The sequence below is a fragment of the Pinus tabuliformis genome, chromosome J (assembly GCF_031772625.1).
Source record: "Pinus tabuliformis cultivar Carrire ecotype Pingquan chromosome J, CPIR1, whole genome shotgun sequence".
NCBI lineage: Eukaryota > Viridiplantae > Streptophyta > Pinopsida > Pinales > Pinaceae > Pinus > Pinus tabuliformis.
Window position 1 is genome coordinate 737576461 of NC_142295.1, and position 10611 is coordinate 737587071.

General features: G+C 36.4%; 1 protein-coding gene across 2 annotated transcripts; it reads right to left on the reverse strand.

Moving 5' to 3' along the window:
• Positions 1-584: 584 nt before the first annotated feature.
• On the reverse strand, positions 585-10232 carry LOC149228834 (cytochrome c). 2 transcript variants are annotated; one of them, XM_089378385.1, is made up of 4 exons: positions 9992-10232; positions 9340-9473; positions 3912-4000; positions 585-1293 (listed from the first exon to the last, which is right to left on the reverse strand). In XM_089378385.1, exons 1-3 carry the CDS (start codon positions 10101-10103, stop codon positions 3938-3940), a joined length of 309 nt encoding a protein of 102 aa, XP_089234511.1. In that variant the 5' UTR covers positions 10104-10232; the 3' UTR covers positions 585-1293; positions 3912-3937. The 2 variants fall into 2 exon arrangements, with proteins under 2 accessions (XP_089234511.1, XP_089234510.1); XM_089378384.1 differs by lacking the exons at positions 585-1293; positions 3912-4000 and adding an exon at positions 4725-5134 and having other exon boundaries at positions 9992-10209.
• Between the last annotated feature and the right edge of the window lie 379 nt (positions 10233-10611).

Consider the following 10611-nt stretch of genomic DNA (forward strand, 5'->3'; position numbering starts at 1 on the left):
CCGCCCCTCTACCAACAACCGACTTGCAACCAGCGCGAATAAGTGAGCATGTGGTTTGTTCTCCAATTTTGTTTGGCTTTTTCATATGTAATTTGTTTTGTTCTTTGATTTTAAATTTTTTTTTTTTTAATATATGTATTTTTTACATCATTTTAATATATTGTTTTTTTAATGATGGTTATATATATATATATATATATATATATTTTTTTTTTTTTTTTTAATTTATTGTAATTTAGTTTTTTTATTTAATTAATTTTTAAAACTCCTTTAATGATTTGGAAAACTCGATTTTTTCCCTATATAATATTTGTTTTGTTTTCCTGTTTTTTATTGAAATAATTTAAAAAATAAAATTAAAAGATGTTTATATGATTTTCTATAAATTAATGTTGATTTTACAAATTCTAATTGAAAAGTGGGTCAAGCTGTCTTAAGCTAAGATTTCAAACAAAACTATAACTTTAGTTTTTAAAAATTCCTCTTGGTAGAGTCACTCTTCTATGTAAATTTGATTTTATTTCATGATTAAAAAATGTTAGAATTTTAATGTTTTTCAGAGTTATGCTATTTGATTTTTAACGTTATAGTTGAAAATTATTGGAATTTTAACATTTCCCATGATCATGATTATGGTTTTTAGTGTCATGGCTGAAAATATTGAAATTCTAACTCTAAAAAAAAGAGGGTAATGTGGCATCACCATTTTTTGTTTTTAAGATGTTTTTCCACATTTTTGCACAAAAATAAGAGTTTTCTAGGGCTAGAGTTCTCATTTTGAGGTTATAGTTCTCATTAAGTTGGTAACATTATTTTACATATAAATTAAAGAGTGAGCAAAAATGTTAAATGACATTAATAGGAAGCTGAAAGCACTATAAAGTTTGTAAAGTACAAATAAACATGCCAACACTACAAACACTCACTAGCAATGGGGCGATGCTTCTATGATAGCAAGATAACTTCATTGAGGCTATGCACAGAGAATGATATACGAGGAACACGTATGCAAATGTTGTTTATTATGAGAATTAATTCTAGGTAATGAAATATGAGGAACACGTATGCAAATGTTGTTTATTATAAGAATTAAATTCCCTGTGATTGAATTCATAGCAAGTTTGAAACTAATTGTTTTATAAACCTCATTTAATTTTTTTCTTTGAAATTGTATGTTAAATAACAAATACTTGAAATTGGTGATTCATTTTGTTTGAAACTTTCGTATATGAACTGTGTCTAGTGTTTTCCCTGTCCGACATTTCGGGTGAGCACTCCACCTACCATCAAGTACTGGAAAGCAAACAAATAGCAAGTGTGAGAACTGGAAAACAAACAAATAGTAAGTGTCAAAACTGATTCATGTTATTCAAAATATTGAATAATAACGAGGTAACCATAACCAAATTAAATCATATTAGAATTCAAACTTTCATATCTTCAAACATTTTATTAATGTCTTCGTAATTTTTTCCCTCTTGAAAACTATATCATAAGTTTTCAAAAGGAGAAAACGAAGATAAGTTTTAAATTCTATTGCAGAACTATACATTTTTTAACTACTTTTCAGTCACATCTTTTGAATTTCTCCTAACCAAATTGCTTCAAGTTGATTTGCTGTCAACGTCTCTTGAAAACTATATCAAAAGGAGAATGTTCATGCAGATAAGTTTTAAATTCTATTTAACTACTCCTTTTCGGTCACATCTTTTGAATTTCTCCTAACAAAATTGCTTCAAGTTGATTTGCTGTCAACTTCTTTTGATGCATGATGAGCATTTAATAAAAAATAATTTCCTATTGGACCAGGAAAAGTAAACCAAATTCTCTTTTCATTCTTTTCACAGTGACAATCAATTTCCTTGATGACCAACCTACCAAGAACATGTGAACATATTTAATTCATTTATAAACCAATCCCTTATTTCTTTAATTCCATCAATGGTCTCCTTGGGCAAAACTATCACAGATTTCATAAAAGAAATTTCTACTGTTCACTACCCACAAGTTTGAACAATAGATATGTGTTAGGTCACGAGTAGAAGACCAATGCCAATTCATAGATATGTGTTAGGTCACGAGTAGAAGACCAATGCCAATTCATTAATAGAAAAAATGGCCTTATAACAGACTACATCTATGAAAAATTCTAACATGAAAAACCTTAGGCATTGCCTTCGTGGTGTCACCTTTGACTTTCTGATTTCATAATGTATATAAACAGAAAGAATACGAACCCTATGGAATCTAGTTCCATGTTGAATACCGTGATGAATGAGAGGGGCCCATTCTAACTTAAATTACTACATGCAATATGTATATCATTGTGGCTAAAAACATGTGGTCTTTTAAGATATTGAATTGGTTTCAATTTGTCCGCTCATGTTTTGAAGGAGATGGAATCATCGGCTCAGCCATTGAGGCTTCCGCTTCTACTACTTCCTTGGCTACAAATTTGTCTATAAACTACTTTTTTATACTTCCTGAGGGGGGTCTAACTTTATATGTATTCTGAACATCTTCACGGTTAAATGATCCAACATATTAATGGAAAAAATTGACTATTGTACAAGTCTTAACATCAAAATGAAAGATAATCGACTGTAACATATCGTAATCGGGCACAATAGCCAATTGAGATACTATTGTAAATCCACAAAGTTTTCATCTTATTCACTCATATTCAAAGTTTTCCTCTTTCAAATAATTGTATATTTCGCTGCATTCCATGCAGTGCTTCACTCCACTATTATGGGAAAAGTCTGCTCCAAAAGTCAAATTGGAGCTTTTATCATTATCATATTCCAATCTGACCTATATTATTTTCCTTTTTTCATCAAACTTGTCTACTATGAACTTGTATTTCTGAAAAATAAACCATGCCCATATTAAAATTAAATAATAATCTGAAAAATACAAATCTTATTTTCTTTATTTTAAAAAAAAATTACCAATCAAAAGTAAAGTACACCCGTTGAACAATTTCGATATCCTCCTGAAGTGGCAATTGGTAAGTTAACTGATCTTGTGCAATTTCAGAGCAAAGTGAGATGGGAAAATAGGGTTAAAACATATCCATATTCATTAAATGAACATTTAAGGTTTAAGGTCTACGTTTGCATGCCGCAGAGGTAATTCAATCCACAGTGTTTTAACGCAGGACATGACAGTTTAGAAATTCAAAACAAACAATGGGAAAACACCTATTTTCCCGTCAATCGGCTTAATGGATGTTGGGCATTTTCATTAAACAATCCATTATATGTTCTTTCAATACTGACACAACCAGATACCTTTGATCAACTAACAGAAATATTTATGTTAAACAACCGTTGCTCCATCAGCTAAGTTTAGCAAGATATCCACATATCGAAGTGTTATCTATTGGGATATCAGCCTATCAAGCTATCTGGTGTTCGGGATAGGGCTACTTGGGTATCAGGCCATCGAGATGTTCATAGCAGCTTTTCCCATCAAACACTGATTACAACTTCTAATTTTGCATGCAATAAAGATGGGCAGCCCCAAGATCTAACAAAAACATCAAATGAGACATTCAATAAAGATAACCGGTATAGAAAAGCCCAAAGGTTCCGACGTAAAGTTCTAAAGCACTTACCACTCAAACTAAACTAGCCCACCAAACCTGAATACAGTTATCATGGTAAATATCTGTTTATGACGGACTTTTACTTCAAATACATTGCGCTAATCCATACGGAACGAAAATGTTATATAATATGCTTTCTGCCGCACAATATATTGATATTCGTCTAGATATAGACAAAATACACATACGGTACAACCAGTTTTACGCACGCACTTGTATATGGGCCAATCAAAGGCATATACTATATGCAAAGGCCAAGTCAACCATCAAAGGGTAAAAGTAATGGGGATTTCTTACTCACATAAAAATGGCTGCACATTTGCGTCATTAGCTGTAAGCGGTGCAATCAAAGCTGCCCATTTGTCTATGCAAAGGCCAGTCAACCCCAATCTGTGAATCACGTCAATCATCAATTCCAGAAAATCATCTAAGACACCCAAGTTTAGTCTATGCAAAATAAGCAATTAGCTATACGCGGCGCAATCAAAATTGCCCATTACTCTATGCAAAGCCAGTCAACCCTGAACTGTGGTGAATCATGTCAACCATCAAATCCAGAAAATTATACAAGTCGCCTAAGTTTATCAAAGGGTAGAAGTCATGCACATTTCCTACTTGCGACACAAAAATGAGTGCCAATACAACGTCTAGCACATACATTTCTATTTTGCACCGAGGAATCTTTCTCATCTTCTACACAAAATATATGAAATAGTCCGAATTAGCTCCACCTTTTATTACCTTGCCATCTATGTTGCTATGTTGCATAATACATCCACATGCCATAAGTGGCATAAATTCTATAATTACTCCTACCATCTCTACAATGGTGCATATACTGCTATAAATGTTACTTAGCCATGCATACCTGCAGTGCACTTCAGACTGAACAAGTAAATGTCATGTAACCAAAATATACCATGGCAGTATTATCCAACAATTAAGTAACAAGTCACCAGAAAATCAAGCATACTAATTCCTCAAAAAAAGTTGAGTACTAAAGACACGAATTCTAGAATCAAATGTATACTCTATCTTCACCAAAGCTTATACAAAATGAATCTAAAACTTCAATGTTCAGTTGAAAATAACCTAGTTTTTAAACAACATAACATAGGAAAGTGACAAATGTTATTATGAAATGAAATTGAACTGCCATTGGCATGTGCACAAATAAACTTCCCGGATATCAAAACGTGATACCTGGTAATTTCCCCTTCGATGTTCTGTGTCAATTAATTGTCTACAATTAAGCCCCCACATTCTAGGGACAACAGAATCATTTTTATTTAAAAAATGTTAAGACCTCAACAATAGGACAGCCTGATGTCCATATTGCAAAACCTGCCCTCCCGTACGAAAAATCTTAGAAACAATACTTTAGACTGAAAAACTGAAGCAATTTATTTAAACATGGTATTCCGATTAGTCCGAGGATGTCGCTTTCTTAAGATATGCAATGAGATCAGCACGTTCTTGTGGCTTCTTCAAACCAGGGAATACCATTTTAGTTCCAGGTATATACTGTAAAAAGACAACAAAAGACATCAGTGAGTCAACATATATATGTTTGAAATGGGGTCCTGCCCAACATAATTTTACCAATACCTAGTTAATCAAACATTATTTCAGCCAAGAAAATGGTCATCGACAACAGAGCAAAGAAGGACAAGAATCAAAAAAATAAATGCACAGAGTCGTCTAACGAGGCGGAGGAATTGCCCAGATAGACAAAAGTGGCCGGAATCCAGGCAAAAAAATTTCAAAAAATCTTGTAGAAAGTGTTTGAATCGTGTTTTTGATGGTGGAAAAGGATTCAGCACCATCAAAAAAGTCTAGGACACCTAAAATTTTGAAGTTTAACAACTATAACTTGGATTTACAAAAATCCTTGCCGGATTTTCTCTAAATATGACCGGAATTCCATAACTTTCCAGGCAATTCCTCCAGCTAGTTAGACTACGGCTAAATGCACTAATTTAGAACAAACAAAGTGATTGCTCAAAGCAGGAACCCCAACAATGAGAAGGTGAACTCATCCTCAACATTAAAAGAAATTGACAAACTTAAAAGTGTACATTAGAATTCTTATTACTGGAAAGTGGAAATATCCTACAAATTATCTACCACCTTAGTTATACATTGTTGACAAAATAGATTACGTCAAAAACTAATCTATAAAATACAGTGGAAAGACGTTTGAGAAAAAAAACTGAATAAGTACTAAATGCTTTCCATTCAAAAATCAAACAAGCTATAAATCATATGCATTTGCAAAAATATACAAGGAATCTCATTATATAGCAATGCCTGAATTTAGATGCCATTCAAAACACATTTTCATCATGCAGATCTTGTTCCTTGTTTGATGTTTACGGTGCCAGAGTGGTTGTGTGTGGCAATACAGCTACAGGGATGCCATTTCTGGGACCCAGGTCTGTCAGGATGCAGGGGTGCATCAGATATGTGTGTGTGTGTGCGCGCATCTCTATTTTCATCATTCAGATCTAGTTTCTTGTTTGATGTTTACAGTGCCAAAGTGGGTGTGATTGCCAATACAGCTACAGGGATGTCATTTCTGGGACCCAGATCTATCAGGGTGCAGGGGTGATCAGTATGTGTGTGTGTGTGTGTATGATCAGTATTGCAAAACTCTAAATAATGGTATATAAATTGTTTTTGTAAGCTTTTGAAGTGGGGGATTCATCCCTAACCATCAACACTTTCAAAGGAATGAATATCCTCCCTTTCTCTAGCCAGAATCATCCACAGAATTAAAACTCAAAACAAAGAAATTTAAGTTTGCCTCCTTCCAAGTTCTTCAAGCCAACAAACGAGAAGGAGGTAGATGGCAAATAAAGGGGTTACATTGTAGAAAGGCATTCTGAAAGTAATGGGCAAGAAGAGGACCTCCGTACGATGCACTGATCATGTCCCTTAATGTTTCCCGATTAGGTAACTGGTTTCCTTGGGGGAGAATATCCCCTTGTTATTTGGGTGGCAAATCTATCCTCACACCCCTTCCACATCAAAATGGATAAAATGAAGGGGCATTTAAGGGTGCCCTCCTCACCACCGCAGCATCATGAGATATCTGCTCCCACTTACACTGCCCTAGAGCATTCACTGGCCAGGTGACAGAGCTTCTGCCTGGTTGGATTCAGCTCCCCTTCTGAGAAGAGAAATCCTCCCTCCAGAAACAGTAAAGGACATAAACGCTCCCTAACCTCTTAACCTGAACTGGTGGTACTTCGGAAACTTCGACCCCCAGCATTTTCATCATTGTGCTTATCAACACTCTCTCCAGATAGGGCAGCAGACTATACAATGTACATAGGAAAATAAAAGCTACAGGCAAGTTCTCTCTGGATCGACCCTTCCTATTACATTTCCCAAGCTCTACACTTCCAGGTAATGGGCTCTTAGTTCTAGTTATAATTGAGAGTTTTAGGCCAGTGGAATTAGGAGACTCCTGCTCAGATTTCATTCTTTCCTCTTCAGTTTCAACATGGCACACTCATGCTACCATCTCTATGTCTAAAAAACACTAAAGGCCTTCTCAGATTTCATTCCTTCCTCTTCTGGGTTTGGCATGGCATACACCCCAGCCGCCATTGTTGTGTCCAAGAAGCACTGAAGGTCCTCCACAAGGACCACTCTCCACCACATAGGGAAGCAGACTACTCAATAGACATAAAAAGATAATGACGACAGTCCAGTTCCATCAGGGTCAAGGACTCTTACTATTTACATCTCCCAAGCTATGCACTTTCTGTTACAGGCTCTCAGTTCTATTGTTTCAACTGGACGTTTTAGGCCAGTGAAATTAGGAGACTCCCACTTGGATTTCATTCCTTCATCTTCCAGTTTCAACACAACACTCATCCTGCTATTGTTGTGCCTAAGAAACATTAAAGGCAGCCCTCAGACTCCTGCTTGGATTTCCTTCCTTCCTCTTCTCATTTCTAAATGGCACATTCCTACTGCCATTGTTGTGCCCAAGAAGCACTAGAGGCCCTCCACAAGGACCTTCAGCACCGTGAACACACAAACAGAGGCAACATATTCCACTGCTTCAAATTCAGCTATCTTAGCCCATGAAAACAGAGCCACTCTCACTAGACTCTGGCAATTTCAAGACCACAAAGTCCCCCCAGTTGAACAGCAAGAAATCCAGGCTTACATTCAGCACCTGTGAAATTGGGAAATAGACGCATGGGCAGCTATTGGCAGTCTTTTTATGCACCTCTCTTCGTTTGTAAACTTCCCTGTAGGCTGTCAAACTCATGATCCCCCGGCTCATCCCACTCCATACTTCCGTGAAGGCAACTCAGCATCTCCAGGCTCTCCCCTTAACATGGAATGACTTGCTAGAACCCGGAATAGGCTGTAATATTCATTTTCAATCTTTTTTGCATGTCTTGTCAATAATTTGACTTCGAGGGTGATTTATAAGGCAGTATAGCAGTAGAATTTTGGGAAAAAGAGTCATGGATACCATTGTGTTTAAGCAGACCCACTTAACTGTTAACAATTAAAATGGAACGTGGAATTTTTATAATTTTGTACCACCTGCAAACCAGATATGGTTGCTGTTTTTGACTCAATACAAAATAACCGTTTCATTTAAGAAACAATATTCAAGTTGTATGTTCCATTGGAATAAATTTGATGAATATATCTTCTTTGTTTTGCTTACTTAATCTATTCAGAAACTGCAGCTTCTTTTCCCGCCATCAGCAATTTAGATATAGGAGCAAAAAGCAATGACAAGCTAACAGTCCTACATGAAAATAGTAAATTCGAGCCTCAATCAACCATGTAACTCAATTTACCCTGTTTGCTTTTTTACAAGTTGCCTATTGATAAACAAGTTGATCTTCCAGAATATATAAGCCTAGGGAAAACATTGATCATGACTTGTATCCAGGTGATCTAACTCATTGGGCTTTTGAGCATAGTGAACTAGTTACCACTGGAAATCATAACCAGCCCCCCAAGCTTGATGCAACCATTACACCAGAGTAGCCGTGTACTGGAGAACAAATGCCAGAAAAGGATGGACTAACCACACTAAACATGAAAACAGAACAGTTACCTATACAATTTTCTTGAAGATCATTTCAAAGATATTGAAAGTTATCGAGGAGGACTGCTACAGAATTTTGCAGATTCAACAGTTGATCGATTACTTCTATGGAAGCGTGAGTTATGTGCAAAAGCGATGTTGCATTGATACCTAAGCTTTATGCTCTAAGAATACATTAGGACTAATTTGTAGCTTACTTTGAAACTATAACGTCTTGGTGTGCTTGATTAAAAAAAAAAGGATTTAAACAGGACTAAAACAAAGTTAGTATTTTCTTCCTTCGTGTTTATTCTGTAACAACTCCTTCACTGGACGAGAATGAATATAAAGCAGGCAACAAAGATTTCATATCATCATTGTGGCAAGAATGACCGTTCGACTACAACACGATCCATATGCAATGGAATGATATACAAACATGCAAGACAAACAACACACGCAATAACTACAAGATGACTGTTAACATACATACAAAGCATGTTAAGTACTCTTGAGAGATTATTTCACTGTCCGAATATTCAATAATAGACACGAATCGTAAAAACCGACATTATATATTCTGCTATAACACGATCTGAACAGATAGTTAAGATACATATATTGGCTTATTGACAGCAAAACAAAATTATATCATGCATACCTTTTTAGGATTGAGAAGGTAATCGTACAAAGTGTCCTCTCCCCAATCCACAGCCTTGTTCTTATTGGCAGCAGAGTATGAATAACCCGCAGTGGTGCCAGATTGCCTCCCAAATAGCCCATGGAGATTTGGCCCTACGACAAACCCCATTGAAGTCAACAAACGAACATACCCGCATATCCAAACTTGTAAGAAACGAAAACGAATACAAAGGGCGAATTGCCCCTTACAGTTTAGATAAACCCTAAAGTGATCCGCACCGTCTAGAACAAACCCTAACGTTGATGGCCGATCGACAGACAGTTAACGCAAATATATCAATCAATGGACAGATCACAAGGAGCAAAGATTGAAGCTCCGCATCTGTGGCCGTAACCACAACATAATACCGAGGGCAATTTCACCCGCACCCTTGACCTAATCGGATCCGTAGGATCAAGTACAAACCCTAATACTAATAAACGATCTACAGGGGGGTTTATAAAACAAAGCAAATATCAAAATCCTCGGCACTCCTCAGCTTAGCCATCATATAACACTGTTATTATGCATAGAAACGGACCTAATCTCCAATATATTAAATTGTACATATATACATGAGCTGAAGTATCCGAGAAATGGACAGTAGGGATTGGTATATATGCTTGCATACCTTGTTTGTGTCCAGCGCCCTTATCGACCGTATGGCACTGAGCACATTTGGTCTTGAAGATCTTCTCTCCGGCCTTTGCGTCTCCAGGAGGAGCCTCTGAGAATGTCGCCATTGATGGAACCTGTGGTTGTGATGAAAGAAGGGCGGAGCGCTTCACAAACTCGTAAATATTAATGGGAAGACGCACCGCCCGCTTGTAATATATATATATTGATCTCTGCCTCACTTGTATTATTGTCTAAACTCCATATTAACCCCGATGACCAGTATCGTGTTTCCAAATTCATCGTTAAATACAAATTGTGGAAGAAAGAAAAAAGTATAGGGGTTACCATGGCATGAGTTGGCACGCAACGCGGGTATCGGCTATGGCTAGTTAGGTGCCTGACGGCTGATTCACGTGGAACAAGAATATGCAAGAACTTGTGACCATACAAAGCAAAGAAGGCAAGAAGGTTGCGTTAATTTCGGGTCGAAGATATACTAGAAAAATTCGGGAATACTAGCAAACAGTCAAAGAAGGCAAGAAGGTTGTGTTATTTTTGTCATGCGGAGAGTTATCATTGAAGCAGGAGCTTGTCAAACAAGTGGGGTTGGGGTTGGGGTTGGGTCAAATAAGG